Raw genomic sequence first — 27,635 nt, 5'->3', positions numbered from 1 at the left:
TGTATTTGAGTTCGCTAGGTGATATTATCTTACGCTCGAGGACGTCCTCTCGTTCAGCCCAAATGTTCTTCGGAGAGAACACCAAATGCTCAGAGATTCTTCGACCATCAGAAGTGAGCCCCACCGAGTGTAGTGTTTGTGGAACCTTCCAGAAATATCTTTTGATAAGTAAGTTGTCCTTTTTGATATTCGAAATGATATCTCTGAGCGATGTGACCTTTCTGACATCGACCCATGTGATTCTGTAAGATCTGGGAAGCGGTGCTCATTAAATGGCCCTGCTGCATGACGTCATCCGAGCATTATTCGACGCGTGTAAAGCAGAGCCAACTTGCTCAGCACTTTACCCCTTCGCCAATGAATAGCAGGGTACTGTCACTAAGAAAAAGATCTGGACTCCTCAACCACAGCACTCCTTCTTCTTCACTAGCATATTTCTTACTAAACTTCTTCTCCTTTCTCCACTTACTGACTAGTTCGTCGGAGCTTCTTCCCGGAGGAACATCCCCCCTCCGGTTCTGCAGGTACCCCAGGTTCAACATCGACTCTCACGGTCCAGCAGACAGAGAAAGCTACACCGGAGAAATCACGAAGAAAATCACCCCCACAATTGGCGACTCCGCTGGGCAAGAGAGGTTCTTTGTGGTGTTCTTCGTGTTCTTAACACCAGTTAGAGGGCCTGATTCGGTCCCAGTTCAAATTATGTCTGCTCCTCTCGTTTGAACGGAACAAATGGCTCAACGCCTCTCACCTCTGGGTCCAGAGAACTTCACCCTTGGGTTGAAGGGTTATGGGTCTATCAACCTCGAGCCCCATCAAGCGGCTAGGACGGTTCCCCACGTGGCTCGCCAACTTTCCTTTCCACCCACCGAATTGGACATCGTCTTAGTGGAGCAGAAACGTCAAGCGGCGGTTATTACCCTGCTTCAACAGCGACTGGAGGAGCGGGACGGAGGGATGATTGTAACACCTACTCACAGGCATCCCGCCGAGCCTAGCCGGCCGAAGGGACCTCGCAAACGAAGCAGATCATCTCGTCCAGCCCAAACGACCGCACTCGCCGCTTCCGAGCGTTGAACTGTCTTCGAGCGCCTTGACCAAGGATATCAACCACCAACGGCTTCACGTCCTCGGCTGACGAGCGTTATTCGTGCAGAGAGTTCACGCTTTTCGGCTACAGGCTCCACAGCCGGAACCAATAAGGGAGGCTCGTCGGCACGAGCAAAACTTCGTTCTGAACGGCAATCGAGTCCAAGAGATGGGAAGAGGCCCGTGGATCTAAACAATCCTCCTCGGCGCACACACACCAGCAGTAACCGGGAATACTCGGAACGATCCCGGCGTAATTCCGAACACCATGAAGGGCGACACTCGGCTAATTCAAGCAACCGCCACCGAGCAGATAGCCGAGGAAATCGTTCGGAGCATGATAACACGATTATTCTGTACGATCAATTTACGGGCTTGCCAACCATGTATCAACCCGTCATCCCAAGTTTTGAGCCTCGGCATGCTCGTTTGGCAGGCTCGAGAGGTGAAGCTCGAGCGCCCTCGGTTATAGCCACCCAACAGCCGAAAGAGAAAGACAAACATCACCGGCATCATCGACGAGAACGCAGAAAGACTCTTGAGCCGCATGCTGAGGCTCCTCTCCCTACTGTTCCACAAACCCCAGTTCAAGAAGATAATTCGAAGCTCGGGAAGGCAAAGGCTTCCCCCTTCGTGGATGCTATACAACAGGAGCGGCCGCCGGACAGGTTCGTCATGCCGAAGCTAAAACGTTACGAGGCGAAAGAGGACACAGTCGCGTTCATTTGTCGCTTCAGACAAACTATGAGCCTTCATAACTTTTCCGACGCCCTCATGTGCAAGATCTTCCCACTCACGCTGAGCGAACCGATCATGTTATGGTACAATCAATTGAAACCCAAGTCTATCACTTGCTTTAACGAGCTGGAGTTGGAGTTTAGTAAACGCTTTGTAATCAGCAACATTCAACCGAAGGCATTATCTATGCTGGTGAACATGCGAAGAACGGCAGGAGAAACCCTACGGCTTTATACCGAGCGCTATTGGGAGGTCTATAATCTTATCCCAGATTGTGATTAAGGGGTCGCGGCTGAGTCTTTTATGAACGGGTAGGATCCAGCCTCGGCAATGTTTCGTGACTTTTCACGTAACCCGCCTAAGACAATGGGAGAACTCATGACCATAATCGAGATGGATTGTGTTCACGAAGAAGCTATGACCGAGCGACATACGCCAAAGGCTCCCGAACCTGCCAAAACAATTGGGCCAAAGAAACAAGTAATGAACGTTCGTCAGGGGCAAGGAGGCCAAGGCAGTTCAGGCCAAACTACCAATAAGCCGAACAACAAGGGTCGACCACCGCAGCACCCCCAGCCACAATCGTGGCAACAAACGAAAAGAGAACCACGGCCGGACGAGTACATGGCCGAACATACGGCATTCGCCGAACCTATCTACAAACTTCTCAACATCATCAGTAAATTGCCATTCTTTGTTTGGCCAACGGTACTCTTAGGCACCGTCGGGAGCGAAGCAGGGATGTGTACATATCATAAGGAGCGTGGCCACTACACTACACAATGCCAGCCTTTCAAACGGTATCTAGAAGAGCTCGCAGCAGCTGGGCATCTAAATTAGTGGATTGACGTTCGGCGAAATCCACTTCCCCCGCCTCCACCGCTCATCGGCAATCTCGTAAGCGTTATCCAGGGACTGGTCTCCGAAGAAAGGGCAGCCAAGCTTCGTTCAGAGATTGACAGAGCCATCACCTCTTTGCCCGTTTGCAATGTCGGCATTTCGAGAAAGCGACAATGGGAAGATCCGAGCCTCGGCAACCCTATTACTTTTTCGTCTGTCGATTTAAAAGGTGTGCAGCTCCCTCATACGGACGCCCTAGTTGTTACCGTTACTATTGATAAGTCAATCGTTCAGTGGGTCTTGATAGATCAAGGAAGCTCGGCGGACGTAATATTTTATTCAACATTTAAGAGCCTCGAATTATCTCCCGCTCAACTTCGGACAGTGTCCACACCTCTCGTCAGTTTCACTGGAGCCCCGGTTTGGCCACTCGGCTTTATCTCTCTTCCCGTGCGGGCTGGATCACGGGTTCTTGAGATCGAGTTTGTGGTGGTCGCTTCTGCAAGTTCGTACAACGTAATACTCAGCCGAACCTGGCTACATGAGATGAAGGCAGTCGCTTCTACCTTTCATCAGGTGGTAAAATTTGTTGGATGGAATGGTCGACAGGAAAGCCTCCGAGGGGATCAGATCCAATCAAAGAAATGCTACATCAGCACTGTAACAAACAGACAGAGCTGTATGGAAGTACAATGCGTGGCAGCCATTCCTGTCTCAGTAATTGACCCAGTAATTGAAAATGTTGGTGTGCCAGCCGAGCAAAGGTCATCCGAGTTAATACGATTTTTAATTCCCGAGGGAGAAGGAAGATATTTTTTGATTGGGAGTTCTTTGAGTGTAGGAGAACGGAAGGAGATGTGTGACTTCCTGATGCAAAACATAGAAGTATTTGCTTGGACTCCGCAAGAAATGCCGGGCGTAGATCCCACATTCGCCGAGCACTCATTGAATGTCGACCCAAGTAAACGGCCGGTGGTGCAGAAAGTCTGACGCTCGTCTGCCGTACACGTCGAAGCCGTGATGGCAGAGGTGGACCAATTGTTAAAGGCTGGCGCCATTCGGGAAGTTTTATATCCCACCTGGCTTGCCGATCCAGTGGTTGTGCCGAAGAAGAATGGAAAGCTACGGGTTTGTGTTGATTACACAAACCTCAATGACGTTTGTCCAATGGATCGGTTTCCTCTCCCTCGGATTGAACAGATGGTGGACGCAACAGCAGGATGCGAGCGGTTAAGCTTTATGGATGCATATCGGGGCTATCATCAGATCGCTTTGGCTCCGGAAGATCAGGAGAAGACGGCCTTTATTTCTCCTCGGGGAACTTACTGCTACAAGGTCGTACCATTCGGCCTGAAGAATGCTGGTACCTTCCAACGCTCCAATACAAAGATGTTTCCTGGTATGCTCGGCCGAATATTAGAAGCTTATATCGATGATTTGGTCTGCAAAAGCTTATTCGCTCGGGACCACCTTCGGGATCTGGGAGAGGTCTTTACTGTTTTGAAACAAAGGAAGTTGCGCCTCAATGCTGAGAAGTGTGCGTTTGGTGTGAGCTCAGGGAAGTTCCTTGGTTACATAGTAAGCCGCCGAGGAATCGAAGCTGATCCAACGCAGATCTTGGCCGTGCAGAATCTCCGAGCTCCGACCACTATAAAAGAGGTGCAACGACTCACAGGAATGGTAGCTGCTCTGAACCGTTTCATCCGACGTTCGGGCGATCTTTGCCGTCCGTTTTTTCGAGCAATCAAGACTAGCCGACGCAGATTTGTATGGACCGAAGAGTGCGAACAGGCTTTGCAATCCTTAAAGCAATACCTATCCGACGCTCCTATGCTCGTCAAGCCCCTTCCCGACGAAGATTTGTATCTTTACCTTACTGTTTCGGATCATGCTACAAGCGCGGTGCTTGTTTGGAAAGAGGGGATGGAGCATCAACCAATCTTCTATTCCAGCAAAACGATGACGGACTCTCAGACGAGGTATCTGCCTATGGAAAAATTGGCATTGGCTCTCGTTTCAGCTAAAACGAGCCTCTTGCCTTACTTTCAATCCCATAGGATTGTGGTTCTCACTGAGTTTCCTCTCAAGGCTGTCCTTCGGAAGACAGATACGTCAAGCCGGATCCTGAAATTTTCTCAAGACTTGGCCAATTTTGACATCCAGTTTGAGCCTCGGACCGCCATCAAGGGTCAGGCCTTGGCCGACTTCTTTGCCGAACTCACTCCTGGATTGCAAGACGAGGCAAACACTTTGGCTACCGCTGCAGAAGAAGCTCGGATTCGGGACGAAGAAGTTCTGGAAGAACCGTGTCGCCATCCCACGGAGCCCCTCCGCGCTCGGTACACCCTGGGACATAAGAAACCGAAGCGGCAATGGCGGCTCTTCTCTGGCGACGCCTGGCGACTGACCGTCGATGGAGCCTCCAATGTTCACGAGGCTGGAGCGGGCATCGTCCTTGTGTCTCCGAGCGGGACTGTGCATGAAAGCGTGGTTTCGATTGGGTATCCAGCGACGAACAACGAAGCGGAATATGAAGCTCTGATTGCAGGCCTCCAACTTGCTCTTCGGCTCGATGCAAATTCGGTTCACATCTTCAGTGACTCTCAGCTTATTGTGGGTCATTTAAACGACGATTATCAAGCCAAAGACCAGCGTATGAATGCTTACGTCAGCCACGTACTGGCCCTGTTCCGAAGATTTGGCCGAGTGGAAGTAGAATGGATCGCTCGGGAGCACAATGCGCATGCTGACGCCCTGGCAGGTCTCGCTTCGGTTTACCGGACCTCGGGCAGCCGCTCTATTGTCTTTGACGAAGTCGCAACACCAAGCTTCGAGCAATCGTGCCAACTAGTAATGGTGATTTCCCACGGTCCAAGTCAACTAGATCCGGTAATTGATTACTTGAAGAACCAGGTGTTACCACCGAACAAACGCGACGCACGCGACGCACACAAACTCCATTGCCGAGCAGCCAATTTTTTCCTAGATCCAAACGACAACCTCTACCGACGAACTTTCACTGGTCCAGATTTGCGTGTCGTTCACGAAGACCATGTGCCGACCGTTCTGGAGGAACTCCATTCGGGAAGCTGTGGGGCACATTCCGGAGGACGGTCCCTTGCACAGGAGGCGCTGACGCAGGTCTATTGGTGGCCGAAGATGGTTACACAATCGGAGGAATACGTGAAACGATGTGTTCGGTGCCAGCAGCAGGCGTCTCTCATCCACCAGCCTGCCTTCCCCCTTAAAATGATCACTAGTCCATGGCCATTTGCGGTTTGGGCTTTTGACATAGTTGGCAAGATGCCAAAGGTACCTGGAGGATTTGAGTATATGCTCACTGCCACAGATTTGTTTACTAAGTGGGTTGAAGCTTCCCCCATGGTCAAGACCACTGCAGGCGACGTGGAACGCTTTATTTGGAAGCATATCATCTCGCGGTTTGGCGTACCTTACGCCATCCTTTCTGACAATGGCTCCCAGTTCGTCGCATCGGCTATCAAAGCTTTTTATGCAAAGCGTCACATCACGATCCATAATTCCTCCGTGGCTTATCCTCAAGGCAATGGACAAGCCGAAGCATCTAACAAGACTATCACTCGGGGGCTTAAGCACCGTTTGGATCGGAGACTCGGTAAATGGGTGGAAGAGCTTCCACATGTTTTATGGGCCTACTGTACCACCCCTCGGCGGTCTACCGGCCGTACCCCATTTGCTATGGCCTACGGTATGGAAGCCGTACTCCCCTTGTCTACTATGATTCCAACAGCCCGAACAGAAAATTTTAACCCTGTGGATAATAATGCCCTTTGGGGTCCGAGTTAGATTTTGCCGAAGAGCTACGTGATAACGCCAACCTTCGGCATGCGGCGTATCAGCAAGAAGTAGCCAGGGGCTACAACCGGAATGTCCGCGCTCGTCCGTTTAACGTTGGAGACTTAGTCCTCCGGATGGTCACCAAAGCATCAAAGCTAACCAAGCTGAAAGATCCATATGAAGGACCCTACCGAGTGGTAGAAAAGATTGGACATGGTGTCTACAAACTTGCTGAGATGGATGGAACGCCAATTGCTAATCCATGGAATGCTCAAAAACTTAGGAAATTCCATGGCTAGTACTGGCATCCTCCATTTTTCATTTCTTCTTTTGTATTTGCATTTTTGTTCGGAAGGCAAGCCTTTGAGCGTCATGTACCTAATGCAACTTTGTTTATTTATTCAGTTGTTTCTCTGTTATACTTTTAACTGGGGTATCACATCTAGCCCCGGGCTCATGCCCTCGGGGCGCAGATACTTCCTCCCTGTGACAGATACGCTCGGTTTGGATTTCTTTCGTTCGAGCGAAATTCTCGTAGCCCTCGGTAATTTCGTTCGGGTGAAATTCTCATAGCCCTTGGTACTTGTGTTCGGGTGAAATTCTCGTAGCATACGATGGTTTGTTAGTTCGGAAGAAATTTTTCTAACCAATTGTACAAAGTATGCTCGGGCTAACTTCTCGCAGCCCAAGTCTTTTCCCTCGGATGAACCACTCGCACTTTCAGTATTGATGACTGATGATTTTATTGTGTACCCAATTGTTTGCCTTACTGGATTCTCATTTTCATACTATGACCATCCACTAAGACAAGGGGCTTATACTTGGCTACACAATGAATCCAATCCGAACAAAAAGACTTGCTAAAGAGATTTGCAAGTTTGTTTAACAACAAAACAAACGGTTATCATTCATCAAGGCATGGCGGTCGTAAACCGTTCAGCGCCACCCTCTAACCTGTTTTAATTACATCCATTGGTTCGGCAAGGTTCCAATTGTTCGGAGCCAACCATATTCAAAAACAAAACAAACAACCAAAGAAAAAAGAAAGGGCCACTTCAAGCTAAACTAGATTCAATTTGTTGAAGGAGCGTCTGCAGGGGCTGGTACGGTGGTAGAGTCGGCAGCATCAACTGTTGTATCTTCTGCTTCAGCTTCGGCAAGGGGGAGGGGAGGTACTTCCACCAGAGTCCTCCTTTCGTCGTCAGGCTCAACTCCTGCGTCTTCGAAACCCCTGTTGTAACCGAGCATGAAGCTTTCCTTGTGCTGACCCTCCTTAATTTCAGCTTGGACTTCCAGAATTTGGTCAGCCACGTCCTCCTCAGCTTAGGCATACCCCTTGTCATACCCTTTATCATACTGCCCCTGCAGCTCCTTCTCCAACTCCTTCTCCATCTCCTCTCGCGCGAAGGCTCGTCCCTCAGACAGGCCCTCCTCTTTTCCTTCGGCCCTTGTGCGCTCGGCCGAGTCCTGGAGTCCCTTTATCAGGTCATTTAGATTTGCAATCTGAACTTCCTGGCCTTGTCGCACAAGCTCGGATTGCTCCAAGCTCTTCTTATAGTCCTCGGCAACGCTCTTGTTATGCTCAACCGATTGCTTCAGCAGTTTGGACTTCTTATCGTGTTCGGTGATAACATTGGGCACTCATGATGGACTGGGTGGCCTGCAGTCAAAGCAAAATGAAAGTTATTCTGGGAAACTAGGGCAAGTGTACAAATAATCATTGCAAGTACGAAAAATTTACTTACTCTTCCAACATGAAAGTAATACTCGCTCAAGGCTGCTTTCAGAGATGGGGGGCTTTGTATATTCCTCAGTAAGGCCAGCCCAGAGTGGAAAGTAAAAGCCAAGGAGGGGTCCTCCCTCAGGCACCCACGGGGTGTCGAGGTCCGAAGCAAGTTCTATTCTCTCTCTCTCTCTCTCTGCGTCCCCTTCGATAGCTCAACTTCCTGACTCTTCCCCTTCGGATGTGCTTTTGGTTGTGTTTGGTTGGGAGTTTGGTTTAGTTTAGTTTTGGTAGTGGGTGGAGAGAGAAATAGAGTAATGATTGAAGATAGGGGTAATGATTAGAGAGAGATAGAAAGAGATGAGAAAAAAATAATTGAAAACATAGGATAATGATTGAAGAAATAAATAGGGTAATGATTGAAAACAAAACTGTTAACAGAACAAAGTGTTTGTCTTTTTGCTCGCAAGTGTATCCTTCGAAGAAGAAGGAGCACTCAAAGGACGTTTTTTAGAGGGTGGGGGGGGTGGGGTTTTCTTGCTTGACATGGAGCCCGAAGCACCCGGGGCTCCAGCCTTTCGAAGCTCGGCCTTCTCCTTCTTCTTTTCCTCCAATCTCTTCTGGAGAACGGCTTTGATACTCCTCGGAGGCATCTCTTCTTGTTCTCGAAAAGGTTCTTCTTCGGCGGGTAAGCGGATGGTCCCTCGGAGAGGTTTGTCGAAGCTCGGAAGAAGCTCCTCTGGGATGTCCTCGGAACCAACTTCAGAGGCTTGTTCACGCTCGTCGGTTACCTTTCTTCGGATCCGACCCCCGTATGTAGCTTTATACCTGAGAATTGTTGGTGCGTCCCTTTCCTCCGCTGGAATGGTGAGGAGAGAATCAGCAAGACCACAACCCCTCGCCGCCCTTAAGAGAATCTTGTTGATCTTGGTAGTGTCTGCCGAAGAAAAAAGCACAACAATAATAACAGATATGAGTATAATAACAACAGTAAGAATATCATCAAAATAACGAATAACTGTTCTTACTCGGAGTCCCCCTTCGCGTGGCGATTTCGAAATGTCCATGCTCTAGTTCAGGGAATTGGAAATTTCCCCGAACCTCAACATAGTCGGAGGCCCATTTCTCCGAGTCGTACAAAAGATACATAAAAACATCCATGAAATGTCAAATAGTCACCGATCTCGCATAGAGAAAAACTCAAACGTCAAAACCAACGAAAGACAAGCATCAACATATGAAATAAAATTAAAGCAAGTACTTTTCCTAATTTGACTTTCAATCATCCTAAGGAGGATCGAGTTTACTAATCATCGTCCATATCAAAAACTACATAAATAAGTTTCAAAAATTCAAACTTGTTTTTATATATTTTAATTAATTATTTCCGAAAATAATTACTCCTACATATATACATATATACCTACAAAGAAGCCAATAATTACTCCTACATATATACATATATACCTACAGCAACAGATCAACTGAAAGAGGTCAGAGAGTCGATCGGCAGTGAGAGATCGAGTGAGGAATGAAAGGGCGAAGACCAGACGACCTCCCTTTTGTGATCTTTTAGTTCAAATCTAACGGTGAGATTAAAAGATTTAAAATCCTAGGGTTGTGATCAATTTTTGAAAGAAGCATGCTTTTATTGCGCCTCTCGCCTGGTCGCGTTTTCTCACCTCCTGCACCTAAGCTGCGCTTTGTTCAACTCGCTGCGCCTGGGGTGACTCAAGGCGCAATAGGTGCACCTCGCCTTGCCTGTCGCCTAGGCACGCTTTTGACAACTATGCTCTAGCCGCTTTGCCACTTAGAGCAGTTTGACAATAGGGTTTGCTCCTTGTTCGGGGAACAAACAACTTGCCAAACACATTTGTTCGGCAGTTCCTACATACCTTTGCTTTAAGGGTCCACCGACCACCCCTATGATCTGTGGGGGTTTGTATGTGACACCCTTTGCGCCTTGCACGTGCTTAATATTGTTCGGCGTTGTTCGGCAGAACCCTCCCACAATACCCCTCTCATAAATTCCTGGGTGAGAAAGATATTATCTGCAATCCTTCTGCCCTTAACAAATCCAGATTGGACGGGGTCAACAAGGTGTGGGAGAACGACTTGCAGTCTTTTGGCCAAAATTTTTGCAATGCATTTGCAGATGGAATTGCAACAAGAAATAGGTCTGAAATCCTCAACCTTGGAAGGATTGGGGACTTTAGGGACCAAACCGCATTAGCTTTTTTAAAGACCTGTCCTGACCTAAAAAACATTTTAATAGCCGCAGTGACCTCCTGTCCTACAATGGACCAGGATTTATGAAAGAACCCAGCATCATAACCATCAAGGCCAGGGGCTTCTTGAGGATTAAGAGACCAAAAAGTGCCCTTAATCTCTTTATGAGTGACTCCAAATACCATCTCCATACTCTGTTCAGAAGTGAGCCTCCTATTCACAAGTTGGTGAACTCTTGATGTACCAGAGTATGGACTGGAATGCTGAGTACCCAAGAGCTTTGTATATAAGTCAACAAAGGTGGTCTTGATAAGAGTGATAGTACCATCACCAAGCACGAAGCTAGTGATCCTATTTCAATTCCTGGAGTTGCTAACAGCTTCGAAAACGAAAGAGGTGCATTGATCTCCTAATTTTAACCATCAAATCCTGGACTTTTGACGTGCAAAACTATCCTCAACTCTAGCAAGAGTAAGGTATTGTTTGCACAACACCTTGGTTTGATTGGAAAAGTCACTAGGATCAGTTCCAAGCTTAGTTTGAACAATTTCCAGCTCCTTTCTAGCTTCCAATACTTAACAGATATGTCAATGAAATTGCTGGTGTTTAACTTTTTGAACTCAATTTGTAGTAACTTGAGCTTTTCGCGAACAAAGAACATTTGATTCCCTATCGCTATCCTCCTCCAAACCTGCTGAACAATTGCTAGGAATTGGGGATGGTCTGCAATTAAAAAATCTAAAAGGCTTCTTAGCAGTTTTAGGGGCAGGAGTAAGGTAAACAACTGCAGGAGAGTGATCAGACACACCAGGGGATAGAAAATGAGCATTGGACCAGTAGAAAGATTTGATCCAGTTTTCATTAACTAGAGAACCATGTCTAACTTGATGGAGATTGTAGCATCAGGACTCTACTTATTAAACCATGTACACTGACAGCCTGAGTACCTAAGGTCATCCAATTCAGCTATGTGGAGACAGTTACTTAGATCATCCATCCAAGGAAGCTATTTCCTGTCGCCCCCTACCTTTTCAGAAGGGGACTTAATGCCATTAAAATCACCAAGCACTATCCAAGGTGACACACAATGGAGTTGTTGAATGTCATGCCAAAGGACATGCCTTTCCAAATAGCTATTAGACGCATATATAAAAGTAGCTACAAAATCAAAACTTCCATCACAAGCATGCACATGCAGCACATCACAATGGATAAATTGACTTGACTGTGCAAGAACTTGAATTGCGAGAATCAGCGGGTCCCAACACAGTAGGATTCTACCAAGAGGGGCTTGTGCAAAATTATTGGCAGAATGCCAATGAGGAAACATAATGTTCACAATCTTTTGAGCCTTGGGTTCCTTGATCTTATGTTCAATGAGCCCCACAAGGGAAAAATTATTGTTTTTGACCCATTTCCTGGCCTCACTTTGTTTAAGGGGATCATTTAATCCCCTGAGATTCCAACAACCAAAATGTAGGGGTGTATTCATCATATAAAACCAATAAGACAAGGAGTAGCTAAAAGAGCCCACGAACCAAAAAGGGCCAGGGACAGAATCCCCAAGTACCATTGGTCATAAGAATGACATAACCATACTACCCAAACTGCTATATGCATCAAAAATATCGAGGCGCAAGACATAGGAACAAAATAAAACAATAAAAATAAAGCTAACATATGCACAGCTGCAACTACAACATAAAGAAAGTCCTAATTCCCAACTGTTAGATGCCCCAAGAGTGCAAAAATTAAACTTGCAGTATACAAAAAGGTTCACACAAACAATATGAACCCCAAATCACAGTGTATAGGCATAGAAATCTTAAGAATGATTATTAAGTAAATGAAATGCAAAGGATTTAGGACTTCCCTTTGAGTTTGGAGTTTGAAAGGCTCCTGGCTGCTTTAGCTGCTTTTTTACCAGCTTTTTTGGAACCCCGGACGTAAGTGTAAAATCTGGTAGAGTATCATCAATAGTTGCAAGAGGAGAGGGAGGATGAGCCTCTATAATGTATCCTTCATTGTGATCCTCTTCCTCTAATATGTGGAATGAGTTGGTAAGCTTAGGAAGAGGAGCCACCAGATAGTGATTAGGATCAGGATCGATGGAAGCAGGGGGAATGTTCCCAGGATCCTCAATAAAAACTTCATCGGCTGATTCACTCAATGCATCTTCCGGAATGAGTACCATAGCAAGCTCATCCGAGGGAGAACATGAGGAGGAAGCTGCAGTACTCTCAATCAACAACATTCTCAGCTTTAGCCGATACTTTCCCTTTACCAACAACTTGCCAAACAGACTTGGAAGTAGGAGGTTTAGAGGTTGATAATTTACTGCACCTTTCGTTAGGATGTCCAAACACTTTACACTCAGAACAAATAGGGGGAAGCCGTACTCGAGACACAGCCAATAGACTCACCATTCACAGTGATTTTGACATCATCAGGAAGTTCAGTTCTCACATCAATTTCAACACATATACGAGCATAGTCAAGGCGTTTCCTCTTTTTAGTGTCCTTATCCACATGGAGAGGTTTTCCTATGGTACTAGCTATACAGCTAAAGCTATCTGCAGTTAAAGCTATCTGCAGTCCAAAACTCAAGAGGGAGTTTATGAATTTTTATCCAGGCTGGAATAGACGATGGTTGTTCTAAAGTGGGGTCCATCATACGTTTCCACTCTTGAAGTACCAAGTATCTCTGACAAAAGAAATAAGGACCATTTTCTAAAATACTTAATTTGGTAACTTCATCCTTGAATTCAAATATAAACCTAGTGCCAATTTGTTTAATCGAGTTTATACTATGTTCAGGACAAGCTCTGTGTTCTGTGGAACTAAGAAGAGCATAAGGCATCTTACCATCAATAAAGTGCCCTGCGAGACATCGAGACCAACTTCCATCATCTAATCCCTCTTACCATCAATAAAGTGCCCTGCGAGACATCGAGACCAACTTCCATCATCTAATCCCGCTTCATCAATCTCAACCTCTGCCTGTTTACCCTTTTAGAGCTCAGGATTCATTGTCTTCCAAGGACCCCTGAGATTGGAAGAGGGAGGCCCGATCATTGGATTTTGGGTGGGATGTGCATTATGGATTCCCTTTATGAACCATAGCAGAGTTGACATGGGTTTCAGGGATGACCTCTTCAACGGAGTTGATATCAAAACCCACATTTAGGGTTTATTCTTCACTGTCATTGACAGCAGCATGGGACTCGCAAAAATCCTTCAGCTTCTTCAATTGAGCTTCCAGTGGTGAGCAGTTGTTTCATTTCCGTTTCAAGTGCACCGACCAAACGTGATAATCACTCATCTAATTCCAACCGACAGCTTTCCAGTTGGAACACTTCCTGAAGTTTCTAGAAGGACTTGTCGATTTAGGGCTATGAAGCCCATAAACCGAAGACTGAGGAATGAACTGTGATTTTGTCGGCGAGGACTGTTAGGGCCAGATTGATTAGGGCTGTGAGTACCATACGATTGAACAGAAATAGAGGACAAAGGGTGGATGAGAGGGTTTTGCGGTGTAGAGGAAGAAATTGGAGCTAATGGGGTATTATGTTCTCCAGATTTGGGTGATTGCATACCATTTGACTGATTAAGGCCAGTACAGAAATCAATCAGCTGGGACGTGGGTACAGATAGATTAGGAAGGAGATCTACCTGTTTGGTGGTTGAAGTTGCAACAGTCGACGGAGAACGAGATTGAGGTTTAGGGTTTGATAAACCAGACATTGGTCCGTACGAACTGGTTTTGGTTGGAGTTGTAACCCCTGTTTTAGGGGATGAAGTATTGGGATGAACTCTCGAAGAGATTTCAATACCATTTGAATGGTTTACTGGTGCAGAAACCAGAATTGGGGAAATATGAGTAGAATCCCTACCTAGAGGAGCATTGATACCTTTTTGCTTCCGACAAATTTCATTGTAGTCAGCAGCTTTGAGACCCAGTCCATCCGAGAATGAGATGGATCCATCCGCCATTGAAGTTTGCTAGGATGAACAGTGAGAAAACCTAGAGAGGAGGAGGAGCATAGGTGTACCCATGCTTGTTGCTTAGTGTCTTTTGGTTTCTAGTTAATGTCCTTTAGTTTTTGGTCTTTAAGTATTTATTATGTGTCTTTAACTATCTAGTAAGTTGTGTCTTTGGTCTAATAGTGGTCTAGGTATTTGAAAGGTTTGTGTTGGAAATTGTCGACTATTTACTATAATACTTGAAGAGTCTCATCTTTGCAAGTGCATCTTGCTTGGAGTGAATGATTCCTCCTATAATCAAGTGTGTGACTTGGACTCATCGAGTGACATCCGCGATTAATAGTGTTGAGTGGCATCCACTACCCCCGGTCGAGTGTCATCCCAGGACTATCCCAACCTCGCGGGTCCCGGCCTGCGTCAAAAAGTCCACTAATAAGGGAAAAGGAACTCTGCAGTAACTCAAACAGATTTTAAGCGTCTCTAAGTTGGGGAAGCTTCTAAGCAAGAAAAGAGCACGTGAGACGTGATCAAGATTAAAATAACAAATATCAAATAGAACCAAAAATTTGAAATGGTTAAAGGTACTAGGAATTCTCTCTGGAACATGACCTGCGTCGAATGACTTGATGCAAATACAGAAAAGTTGTAATAAGAAGCACAGTCTACTAAGCAAGTGAATTTCTGGGAATTGAAGCTTTCTTACCTCCAAAAAGGAGCTATTCAATTGCACGTCCTCAATATCAGCAGGTAAACACTGGAAAAACTTCACACATTCGGTTTCTGTATCTTCCTCAGGCAGCTTAACATATGCATCGGAAAGCAAGGTAATTGAAATTTCTGAAAGAAGTGAATTATGTTTGAAGAAACAGTTTTAAAAACACCAAAAAAGTTGTAAGCCTTGAGATTAGGGGCATTGATTTCAAGGGAGTGCAGTACGCCAACGATAACCATTCTAGCAAGGGGCAATGAGAGATAAATCGTCCGACCATTTCAAGATTAATATTTCTATAACAAAGACTAAGAGAGACAAGCCTGCCAAATCCCTTAAATCCCACTATCCTTTCCACTGCTCCTTCCTTTCCTCTTTGCTACTACTCAGCCCTTCTCAAGGAACCAATTCTTTCAAGCATACCAGCCACCTAATCCACTAAAGCCTTGGAAACATTTCTGAATTTAAGGCAATTCAGAATTTATTGGAACAACAATGGAATTTCACCCAAAGGAAATTCTAAAATCAAGCTTCTCATTTCTAATTCCTAATTCCACGATCTTAGAGCCGAGGAAAAAAAAATCCATGATCTTACAAGCTTAACTAACTTCAACTAGGTATCTAGAAACAAAACGAAAATTAATGGATGCTTCAAATTGAAGGCTTCCTTTACCCCAAGAAGACTTCCTTTGGTGATATTAGGTAATCACAAGAGTGGTTAATAGGAACAAGTGATCCATAGCCACCCCCCGCCCCCCTCTTTTTTCCTTTCTAAATCAGTGACTCCTTAACCTTAAAAACAAGCAAGAATACAGAAAAATAATTTGATTTAGATCAATGTTTCCAAAGCACCTTAGATGACATTAAAAGGAGATACTAACAAGAAGATAATAGAACTCCTAATTCAGTCGTCGTAACTCTTACAACGAGAACATGTATTAAACAACTATTTCTACCCATTCTTGCTTTGTTCATCGATAGACTGAGTTTTTTGTGTTGTACTGGTAAGCTCCAGCTATGATGCTCCCGAGTGGTTTGGGAGTATCATGCTCCCAAGTTGTTTTTACCTTATTCTATGGTAAGTGTCAGTAACAAAGTAAGTGTTGTCAACAAGTATAGTAAGTGTTTCTTAAGGAAGTGCAACCATGCAACATAGTAAGTGTTGCCTTAAGGAATGATGTATAAAACCTGTAATTTACCTACTTTTCAATCTAAGGTTCCAGATTTAATGGGAGCATCATACTCCCATATCACTTGCGTTGTAGAAGTTTTGGTACTGGGTACTGGTAGTAATCAAACAAGTTTGCTTCTAAAAAATAATATTAGTTTTGATGAAATCCTCAAGTAGTCGAAACTCCTATTTAACTCGGCGGCAGAGAGAAAATGCCTCTCGTATTATTTGAGAGGAACAAAACAAAACATAACATTTACCTTATAGATCAGTCCTCCTCATAATATGATATCATGTTACCAAATAAATAAGAAGAGTTATTTTTTCAACTTTAAATAACAATTCGACCTACTGTGTCAAATGATCTTTTGAAAAAAAATATAAAGGATATGAACGATCATGCATAATTATCATACAAACTCATTTGACAAAATAGATATGACAAAAAAGATGAGCATACCATCACCACGGTTGGTTGTGCAGTTGAGCTTGCAGTTGATATAGCCAGCATCGTAAGTCTCATGTTAACAAGCTACTCATTTCCAACCCAACACAAAATCCACCTCTCACATGTGCAGGCTTAAGCCCTCTCATAACTCTGAACTCTTCTCTTTGCTCCTCAACTCACAAACACACACAGGCCCACAATAAAATTCAGCTAATTTCCAACACTTCCATCAAAAAACAGTAGGAAAACATAAAGTTAATGTAGTGGTGAAGTTGAAGCAACACACTTACTCGCCAATATACGAAAAAGTAGCCTATCACAAGGACATTGTTCAAATTCAAAGGTACTCATTGGGAGCGATTTCATCATATGACCTTAATTGCCAATCCTTGAAAAAGAAGTAGCCTAAACCCAACAATTGAACTTTACTGATATCTAAAAGGTTACCCAATAAAATTAACCAATAAACCTTCCCTTAACAGCCAAATATTGAAGATAAAACACAGTCGAGGTATCTGTTTCTTACCCTCCACTATTATGCTTTTCCTTTCTAGATGCTAGGGACTCTCAAGATTCACCTTAGGTAATCATATAAGTATCCTCTGGTTTTAAGTGTTATTGTTATAGTGCTAGTGCTTGTTCCTCCTAAGATGGTTTTCTAATGGTAAGGAATGGTAGAGGATACTTACAAATGTGGTGCAAGAAGAATGGTACTCTCTTTATCCATTACGAAATCTTCAACCATCAAACCAGCATATGTGGACAATCTTCCTATAAAGTTCAACCTGAAGGGGGCATCCATGCTAGTCGCTGGAATTCAACAGTGTAACAATTGCCCTGCCACATAGCTCAAATTTTGAAAATGCTGGTATATACTTGGGAAAATTGAGTTCACAACAGAACTACAATTGTTGAAAGCCATTTTTCTGTTGTCAATGCAATTATTGATAGCTCTACAAACAACACATCTCCATTGATGATCAACTCAAATCAGAACCAATCAACACACAAAGCATGCCTAAATGGCACATCAGAACAACATTTCTGCAAATCTAATCTATTTTTGGCAAGTAGTAAAAGAATCCAATCTTGATTGTGTTAGAGCAAAAGAGAGAAAACTGACCTCTAGTCGGGGAACAGAATTGAACGAAGGCCTCCATTGTGAGAAAAATGAGTATTGTTCTTGTTCTGTCGTTCTGTTGCAACATGGGAGGAGGCACCGTTTCCTTGAGGCTTTGAAGTGATTGGGTCATTGTTCTTGTGTACCTAAATTTTTTCTCTTCTCCTCTGTCTCCCCTCTTGGCTTTGAGAAGAAGCACATCAATCTTTGCAGATTCCTCAATTACCTGTATTTGTAACAAGAGACATTACCAGATTTCAAATCTTTTCCCTCAATATAGTAATAGAGAAATTGCTGGATATACGCTTTTGCATGGACGATCTCATGAAGTTCACAAGGGAACAATGAGTTAGACGTTTGCTGGATGGAATTGACAGCATGACGCGACCCATCCTTAACCACAAAGACCCGGAAACAGGTACTCAGACAAGGGAAGATATGGACATGAGGCCCAGCAATGCCGTCCAAAATATCAGGATATGGACATAGTGGGAAGAAGGAAAGATAAATGCTTTTACACAATTTAATCAAACACACCAAAGATAGTGTGTGTCTCCTCTTGATTGGTTCTATGTTTCATATCCTTTACTGGCTTAACATTCCAAGGGCGACAACCCGACAAGTAAACAAAGAAAATACAATTGAAAATACAAATATATCACTATTGTGCACAAATATAGAAATACAAATGAAAATATTGTGTCTGCATGTATCAACTATGGTGTCTTCATTTTTTCTTAAAATGGGGAGATGTTTCACCACCTCTGGATCTCATTTTTGGGCAACTTGTACAGAAATGTTTTCTGACAGCCAGTTTGAAAAGTGGCCTGGACAAATTCACCACACAATGAAAGGAAGAAATGAGACATTGGGCGAATGTTGTTGAAGGCAATACAAGAATAATGGATTCTATTTCTTCAAACACACTAATAAAAAAACTGCCCTCAAATCTTATATTTCAAACACACACAAATAAAGTAACTCCCTTCCTCCTAAGCTTCTCATCCTCCTCCTATTTTCTAGAGTTTTCTAATGAATTCTTCTTCTTCTTTCCAGTTTTGGAATCGAGCCCGACACTATTGCCTCTCTCTCTCTCTCTCTCTCTCTCTCTCTCTCTCTCTCTCTCTCTCTCCCTCTCTCACACACATGCACGTGCATTATTCTTCCCCTCTTCATTGGGCTTGAGTTGGCCCCAGATTTTTTAAGATCTGGACCAGACCAGAAGAAAGATCTAAGGATCGTTTTTATTTCTTTGACAACCCTTATAGGAATTATAAAGAGTGAGGACCAGTACGTTTGCATCAAGAACAAAATGGACTTTATTAACTGAATCCTACCAGCGTAGGAGAGGTATCTATTGGTCCAAGATTTAGTTTTGATCACAATTCTATCCACCATAGTTTTGCAGTCAGAGTGTTTGAATTTGGTGGATAGAAGAGGAACAACAAGGTATCTAACTGGTAAAGAGCCTTCCTTAAATCCTAGGATGTCCAGAATAGCACACTTGGAAGTATGATTAACCCTAGAGAAGAAAAAGTTGCTCTCCCCAGGGCTCAAAGAAGATTGAAAGTGAGTAATGGAGCTTACTTCCCCCTTGCAAAAGATCATAAGATCATCTGCAAAGCACAGATTAACCAACCTGTTCAACCCACACTTCCAATGAAATTGAAAATCAGGGAGGAGGGTTTTAAGTTAAGACCTCCATAACTATGACAAAAATATAGGAGGACAATGGGTCTCCTTGCCTCAAGCCTCTCTTACCAGGGATAAACCCAGTGACCTCCCCATTGATACTCATAGAATAGTTGGCAGTAGAGACAAATGCTTGAAGCCATTGTATAATTGAGGGTGAATATTCATAGAACCAAGGACATCCCAAAGGAATTCCCATCGAACATTGTCATAGGCCTTCATGATGTCCACTTTCATGGCACACCTGGGACAAGAGGAATTCTTGTGATACCTGTAAGGGGAAAATTTATTTTTCTTTGATCAACCTCACATGATTCCTTGCCGGAACCCTAGACTGCAAAACAGACACTGGTGAGCGCACTTTGCCTCTCGTCGGCAAAGGTCCTCCGATGCCTAAGTAATTCGTATACCGAAAACCCTAATATTACATATGTAAGTAAGTAATGACAGTGTAGCTTTCCACTCAGGTTTTACCTTGTATTTATAGGTTTAGATATGCTTGCCCCCCAAGCATCCTTGTTGCCCTAGGTTTCCTATCCCGTACAGAACCAGTCCCTATGGGACTCTCTTCCGATATCAAGCTGAATTCCCTTCCTCATTGGGAAACTCTATCAGATCCTTTATTCACAGGATCACATTCTATCATGGAATGCATGTATTATGGGATATTCCAGAATACTCTAGCTGCTTTGTCGCTTAGAGCGGTTTGACATATGGGTTTGCTCCTTGTTCGGGAACAAACAACTTGCCGAACACATTTGTTTGGCAGTTCCTACATACCCTTGCTTTAAGGGTCCACCGACCAACACTCTGATCGGTGGGGGTTTGTATTACGTGACACCCCTTGCGCCTTGCATGTGCTTAATATTGTTCAGCGTTGTTCGGGAGAACCCCCTCATCAATTCCAGGGTGAGAGATATTATCTGCAATCCTTCTGCCCTTAACAAATCCAGATTGGACAGGGTCAATGAGGTGTGGAAGAAAGACTTGCAGTCTATTGGCCAAAATTTTTGCAATGCATTTGTAGATGGAATTGCAACAAGAAATAGGTCTGAAATCCCCAACCTTGGAAGGATTGGGGAATTTAGGGACCAAACCTACAAAGGTAGCATTAGCTTTTTTAAGGAGCTTTCCTGACCTAAAAAACATTTTAATAGCCGCAGTGACCTCATGTCCAACAATGGACTAGGATTTATGGAAAAAAAACCCAGCATCATAGCCATCGAGGTCAGGGGCTTTTTAAGGATTAAGAGACCAAAAAGTGTCCTTAATCTCTTTATCAGTGACTCCTAATACCATCTCCATACTCTGTTCGGAAGTGAACCTCCTATTCACAAATTGGTGAACTCTTGATGTACCAGAGTATGGACTAGAATGCTGAGGACCCAAGAGCTTTGTATAGAAGTCAACAAAGGTGGTCTTGATAAAAAAAAAACCAAAAAAAAACAAAGGTGGTCTTGATAAGACCCATGTGTTGGGTGATAGTACAATAACCAAGCACCAAGCCAGTGATCCTATTTCGATTCCTGGAGTTGCTAACAGCTTTGAAAAAGAAAGGTGCACTGATCTCCTAATTTTAACCATTGAATCCTGGACTTTTGATGTGCAAAACTCTCCTCAGCTCTAGCAAGAGTAAGGTATTGTTTGCACAATACTTTTTCCTTGGTTTGATTGGAAAAGTCACCAGGATCAGTTCCAAGCTTAGTTTGAACACTTTCCAGCTCCTTTCTAGCTTCCAATACTTTTTTTGATAAACTAGCTTCCAATACTTGCCAAATATGTCACTGAAATTGCTAGTGTTTAACTTTTTGAACTCAATTTGTAGTAACTTGAGCTTTTCGCAAACACTTCATTTGATTCCCTATCACAATCCTCCTCCAAACCTGCTGGACAATTGGTAGGAATTGGGAATGGTCTGCAATTGAAAATCTAAAAGGCTTCTTAGCAGTTTTAGGGGCAGGAGTAAGGTAAACAACTGCAGGAGAGTGATCAGACACACCAGGGGATAGAAAATGAGCATTGGATCAACAGAAAGATATGATCCAGTTTTCATTAACTAGAGAACCCTGTCTAACTTAGTGGAGATTGTAGCACCAGGACTCTACTTATTAGACCATGTAAATTGACAGCCTGAATAACTGATAGCCTGAGTACCTAAGGTCATCCAATTCAGCTATTTGGAGACAGTTACTTAGATCATCCATCCAAGGAAGCTATTTCCTGTCGCCCCCTACCTTTTCAGAAGGGGACTTAATGCCATTAAAATCGCCAAGTACTATCCAAGGTGACACACAATGGAGTTGTCGAATGTCATGCCAAAGGACATGCCTTTCCAAATAGCTATTAGACGCATATATAAAAGTAGCTACAAAATCAAAACTTCCATCACAAGCATGCATATCACAATGGATAAATTGACTTGACTGTGCAAGAACTTGAATTGCAAGAATCAGTGGGTCCCAACACAGTGGGATTCTACCAAGAGGTCCTTGTGCAAAATTATTGGCAGCATGCCAATGAGGAAACATAATGTTCACAATCTTTTGAGCCTTGGGTTCCTTGATCTTATGTTCAATGAGCCCCACAAAGGATAAATTATTGTTTTTGACCCATTTCCTGGCCTCACTTTGTTTAAGGGGATCATTTAATCCCCCGAGATTCCAACAATCAAAATTTTGGGGTGTATTCGTCATATAAAACCAATAAGACAAGGAGTAGCTAAAAGAGCCCACGAACCAAAAAGGGCCAGGGACAGAATCCCCCAGTACCATTGGTCATAAGAATGACATAACCATACTACCCAAACTGCTATATGCATCAAAAATACCGAGGCGCAAGATATAGGAACCAAATGAAACAATAAAAATAAAGCTAACATGTGCACAGCTGCAGCTACAACATAAAGAATGTCCTGATTCCCAACTGTTAGATCCCCCAAGAGTGTAAAAATTAAACTTGGAGTATACAAAAAGGTCCACACAAACAATATGAACCCCAAATCACAGTGTATAGGCATAGAAATCTTAAGGACGACTATTAAGTAAATGAAATGCAAAGGATTTAGGACTTCCCTTTGGGTTTGGAGTTTGAAAGGCTCCTACTCCTGGCTGCTTTAGCTGCTTTTTTGGAACCACCGGACATAAGTGTAAATCTGGTAGAGTATCATCAAAAGTTGCAAGAGGAGAGGGAGAATGAGCCTCTATAATGTCTCCTTCATTGTGATGTTAGACTTGTCCCACATCGCTCATCTAAGCCACCCAAGCTTGGTTAATAAATTATAGAGGCTACTCCACCTATTGCCAATTGGTTTTAGGTTGGAACCCTCCAAGAAATCTAACATGGTATCAGAGCCGATTCCGAAACCCTAACCTGTTTTCCAATCAGTCTTCTATCCTCAAATCTCTTTCCCTCTGTCAGCTACTATCGTTCCCTATCTCTCTGTTTTTCAGCAACTCAAATCACAAGAAATACCCACAGCAGCCGACACCCATCCCTCCCCAACCGCCGGTGACCTACCCACACTCCGACAACCTCCAGCAGCACTTGCAGGCACTGCAGTAGCTCCGGCAAACTCTGTTACAACTCCGACGAACCAGTCTAAGGCAGATTGGTACTCTGTAACAACTACTCCTATTGGGCTCATGTGATGAAACAGTCTGTCTTTGCTGCTCCATTTGCTCCATCTGGCCAATATCCGACACATCACTCGCCCACTCCAGCATCTCATCCTGTCCAATTTGCGGCCAAGCCAAGGCCTCAAATTCCTGAAGATGAGTGTAACTATTGCCATCAGAAGGGTCATTGGAAGCATCAATGCCCTAACCGTCCCAAGCCAAAGGGACGAAATGTTACTCAGTCAACTGGTCCTCATGCCCCGCATCAGTCTCGGGCACCACAACAGCATTCTCGCCCTCCTGCAGCCTTGGCAGCACCGGCCTCCAGTAGTGCACCTCCAGAGTTTGATTATGAGCAATTTCAACAGTTTCAGGCTTACATGGAAGCCATTCGAGGGGGTTCCCCCCAAGCTTCTGCCATGACTACCACTCACTCAGGTTTGCGTGGTTCTCCCACCTCAGGTATCCAACCCACCACTTGGATCTTTGATTCTGGCTCTTCTCATCATATGACTCCTGATATGTCTCTTCTTAGTAATTGTGTGCCACCTGCTTTTCCTATTAGTATTGCCACAGCCAATGGTTCTCCCATGCATGTTGCTTCTATTGGCTCCATTCTATCTTCTACTGCACCTTCACTATCTATTCCTAATGTCTTTTATGTTCCTCAGTTGTCTTTGAGCCTACTTTCAATCAGCCAATTATCCGACTCTGGTTTTGATGTTGTTTTCTCTTCCTCTGGTTGTGTTGTGCAGGATCGGGATTCCAAGAAGCAGATTGGGGCAGGCCGTAGAGTTGGTGATCTCTATCTTTTGGAGCACTTGCATCTCCCAATAAAACCTTCTTCCACTGCTGCGTCATCTTTTTGTTTAGATCATAAGTCATCTCCATTTTATCTTTGGCATTCTAGATTAGGACATCTGTCTAGTGAACGTCTAAAACTTTTAGTTAAGTCAGGTCATTTGGGTCATATTTCAGTCAGTAATATTTCAGAATGCAGTGGTTGTAAGTTTGCAAAAATGTCAGCTTTACCTTTTAATAAAAGTACCTCTATTTCTACTTCGCCTTTTCAGCTTGTTCACACAGATTTATGGGGCCCTTCTCCGGTTGCTACTAAAGGTGGTTTTGTCTATTATGTCTCTTTTGTGGATGATTTTAGTCGGTATACTTGGGTTTACTTAATGACACACAAATCTGAGTTCTTTACGATTTATAAGAATTTTCATGCCATGGTTCAAAATCAGTTTTCTACATCGGTTAAAATTCTTCGGTCTGACTTGGGTGGGGAATATTCACTTTCAGAGTTTCATAAATTCCTAGATTCGCTTGGGACTATCCACCAATCGTCTTGCACTGACACTCCTGCCCAAAATGGTAGAGCTGAAAGAAAACATCGTCACCTTCTTAATACTGCTCGGTCTCTACTCCTATCTTCCTCCGTCCCGTCCTGTTACTGGGGAGAAGCTGTTCTCACTGCAGCCTATCTCCTGAATCGGATGCCCACCCCTCTTCTTTCTGGTAGCTCTCCTTATGAGCGGCTTTATGGTCAGGTTCCTAATTACTCTCTTCTTCGAGTGTTTGGTTCTACCTGTTTTGTTCTCCTCCCCAAGAAAGACCGCACTAAGCTCAGCACCCGCTGTGTCTTAGGTGTTTTTTTAGGGTATGGCATTAATCAAAAAGGGTATCGGTGTTATGATCCTGTGACCAAAAAGCTTTATGTTTCAAGGCACGTTGTCTTCTTAGAGCGTCTTCCCTATTTTACTCTTCCACCTCGCACTGCTCCAGTAGCCAAAGAAGACTTGATCCATATTGACCCATTTCCTATGGATCTGGATGTGCCTCCCGAAGAGTACACCTCCACTCTTCAAGTATCTGATATTTCTACAGCCCCCTCAGCATCACCTCGTCGTGCTCCGATCACCCAGGTCTACACCCGTCGTCCAACTTCTACAGCTGCTCCCCAATCTGCCTCTGCGGATCCTGATCCGCCTGCCCGCCGGTATCCCGTCCGCGACAATCGTCAACCACCGGTAAAATATGGCTTTACTAATACTTGTTTCTCATCCTCTTATCAATCATTCCTTTCCCGCATTCACACTTATTTTGAGCCTAGGTCCTATAAAGAAGCTTGCAATGATCCCAATTGGATGGATGCCATGCAAGCTGAACTTACTGCTCTTGCTCACAATCAAACTTGGGAGTTGGTTTCACTTCCGGATGGTAAGAATCTAATCGGTTGCAAATGGGTCTACAAGGTTAAGACTCATTCTGATGGTTCTTTAGAACGGTATAAAGCCCGCTTAGTTGCTAAAGGGTTTTCTCAGGAGTATGGGATTGATTATGAGGAAACTTTTGCCCCCGTTGCCAAAATGACCACTGTTCGCACCTTGATCTCAGTGGCCGCAGTGCACCAGTGGCCTCTTTCTCAGTTGGATGTAAAGAATGCTTTTCTCAATGGCAATCTCTCTGAAGAGGTTTATATGCGGCCTCCTCCTGGCTTCTCTCATCCTTCCGGTATGGTTTGTCGCTTGCGTCGTGCTCTCTATGGCTTGAAACAGTCCCCTCGCGCTTGGTATTCACGCTTTCAGGATGTTGTTCTTCAGATTGGCTTCACGCCCAGCATGCATGACTCTGCTCTATTTCTCCGTCGCACCTCTCATGGCCTGGTACTTCTCTTACTTTATGTTGATGACATGATCATCACTGGTTCTGATTCTACTGTTATTGCTGAAGTCAAAAGTCATCTCTTCCGTGAGTTCGAAATGAAAGACTTGGGCCTGCTACGTTATTTCCTTGGTATTGAAGTTGCTTCCTCTCCTCAGGGGTATCTTTTGGGACAGTCCAAGTATGTTACTGATATTCTTCACCGTGCTCGTCTCACGGATACGAAGACTGTTGATACTCCCCTTGAACTCCATGCCAAGTTCTCTGCCTCTGATGGTGTCCCCCTTGAGGATCCTACGGAATATCGCGAATTGGTGGGCTGCTTAGTTTATCTTACTGTTACTCGGCCAGATATTTCTTATGCAGTTCACATTGTTAGTCAGTTTGTCTCTGCCCCCCGGACTACGCATTGGGCTGCCCTCTTACGTATTCTCCGTTATCTTCGTGGTACCCTTCATCAGTGCCTTCTGATTTCTTCTACATCAAGCTTAACCCTCCATGCTTATGCTGATGCTGACTGGGCAGGTGATGTCAATGACCGCAAATCTACCTCTGGCCTCTGTGTTTTTCTAGGCGATTCTCTTATCTCTTGGAAAAGCAAAAAGCAATCTGTTGTTGCTCGCTCCACCGCGGAAGCTGAATATCGTGCCATGGCCCATGCTACCTCTGAAATCGTCTGGCTTCGCTGGCTTATTTCCGATATGGGGGTCTCTGTTACTACTCCTACGCCTCTTTACTGCGACAATAAGAGTGCTATTCAGCTTGCCCACAACTCGGTCTTCCATGAGCGCACGAAGCACATTGAGATTGATTGTCATTTCATACGTCAGCATCTTCAGTCTGGCACCATTGCTTTACCCTTCGTCTCCTCCACATTGCAGCTGGCTGATTTCTTCACGAAGACCCATACCGCTGCTCGTTTCCGCTTTCTCCTTGACAAACTCTCGATGCTCTCTGCCCTCGCACCTTGAGTTTGAGGGGGGGTGTGAATATATATTCTGTATCTAGAATATATATTCTGTATCTTCTTGTAATATGCTATTTTAGGACATGTATCGTAATCAAATCATAGCATAATCATAGGGTAATCATATCGTAATCATATCATAGCGTAATCATAGGGTAATCATATCGTAATCAAATCTTGTAATCTTCCTTTCTTAGGCATAGCTTTACTCTATTTATAGATGTACTGACCTCATTGTAATTCATTCAGAAATAATATCAGTATTTTCCGTCTTTGTTTCTCTGTTTTCTATCATGGTATCAGAGCTAGGTCTTGGGTGGCCTCACCTCTCGTGGGAAAGTCTTTGTCATCTCTGTCGCCCGAGTCAGTCAGTCAGCTCCTGGTCTGTCACCTCCACGTGTATCCGGGCTGCACGTGAGGGGGAGTGTTAGACTTGTCCCACATCGGTCATCTAAGCCACCCAAGCTTGGTTAATAAATTATAGAGGCTACTCCACCTATTGCCAATTGGTTTTAGGTTGGAACCCTCCAAGAAATCTAACAATCCTCTCCCTCTAATATGTGGAATGAGTTGGTAAGCTTAAGAAGAGGAGCCACCAGATAGTGATTAGGATCAGGATCGATGGAAGCAGGGGGAATGTTCCCAGGATCCTCAATAAAAACTTCATCTGCTGATTCACTCAATGCATCTTCCGGAATGAGTACAGCTCATCCGAGGGAGAACATGAGGTGGAAGCTGCAGTACTCTCAATCGACAACATTCTCAGCTTTAGCCGATACTTTCCCTTTACCAACAACTTGCCAAACAGACTTGGAAGTAGGAGGTTTAGAG

General features: G+C 44.2%; 1 protein-coding gene and 1 long non-coding RNA gene across 2 annotated transcripts; both read right to left on the bottom strand.

Annotated features, from left to right (window-relative positions):
- Positions 1-8,228: 8,228 nt before the first annotated feature.
- LOC131315839 (uncharacterized) lies at positions 8,229-12,530 on the bottom strand. The gene is made up of 2 exons (XM_058345052.1): positions 9,235-12,530; positions 8,229-9,143 (listed from the first exon to the last, which is right to left on the bottom strand). Exons 1-2 carry the CDS (start codon positions 9,365-9,367, stop codon positions 8,641-8,643), a joined length of 636 nt encoding a protein of 211 aa, XP_058201035.1. The 5' UTR covers positions 9,368-12,530; the 3' UTR covers positions 8,229-8,640.
- A 6,386-nt stretch (positions 12,531-18,916) lies between these two features.
- LOC131315841 (uncharacterized) lies at positions 18,917-21,693 on the bottom strand. The gene is made up of 2 exons (XR_009196917.1): positions 21,244-21,693; positions 18,917-20,656 (listed from the first exon to the last, which is right to left on the bottom strand). It is a non-coding gene; the product is annotated as an uncharacterized LOC131315841 (long non-coding RNA).
- Between the last annotated feature and the right edge of the window lie 5,942 nt (positions 21,694-27,635).

This window comes from Rhododendron vialii, chromosome 2a, assembly GCF_030253575.1.
Source record: "Rhododendron vialii isolate Sample 1 chromosome 2a, ASM3025357v1".
NCBI lineage: Eukaryota > Viridiplantae > Streptophyta > Magnoliopsida > Ericales > Ericaceae > Rhododendron > Rhododendron vialii.
Note: the sequence above shows the minus strand (reverse complement) of the source record. Positions and strands in the feature narration are given on the sequence as shown.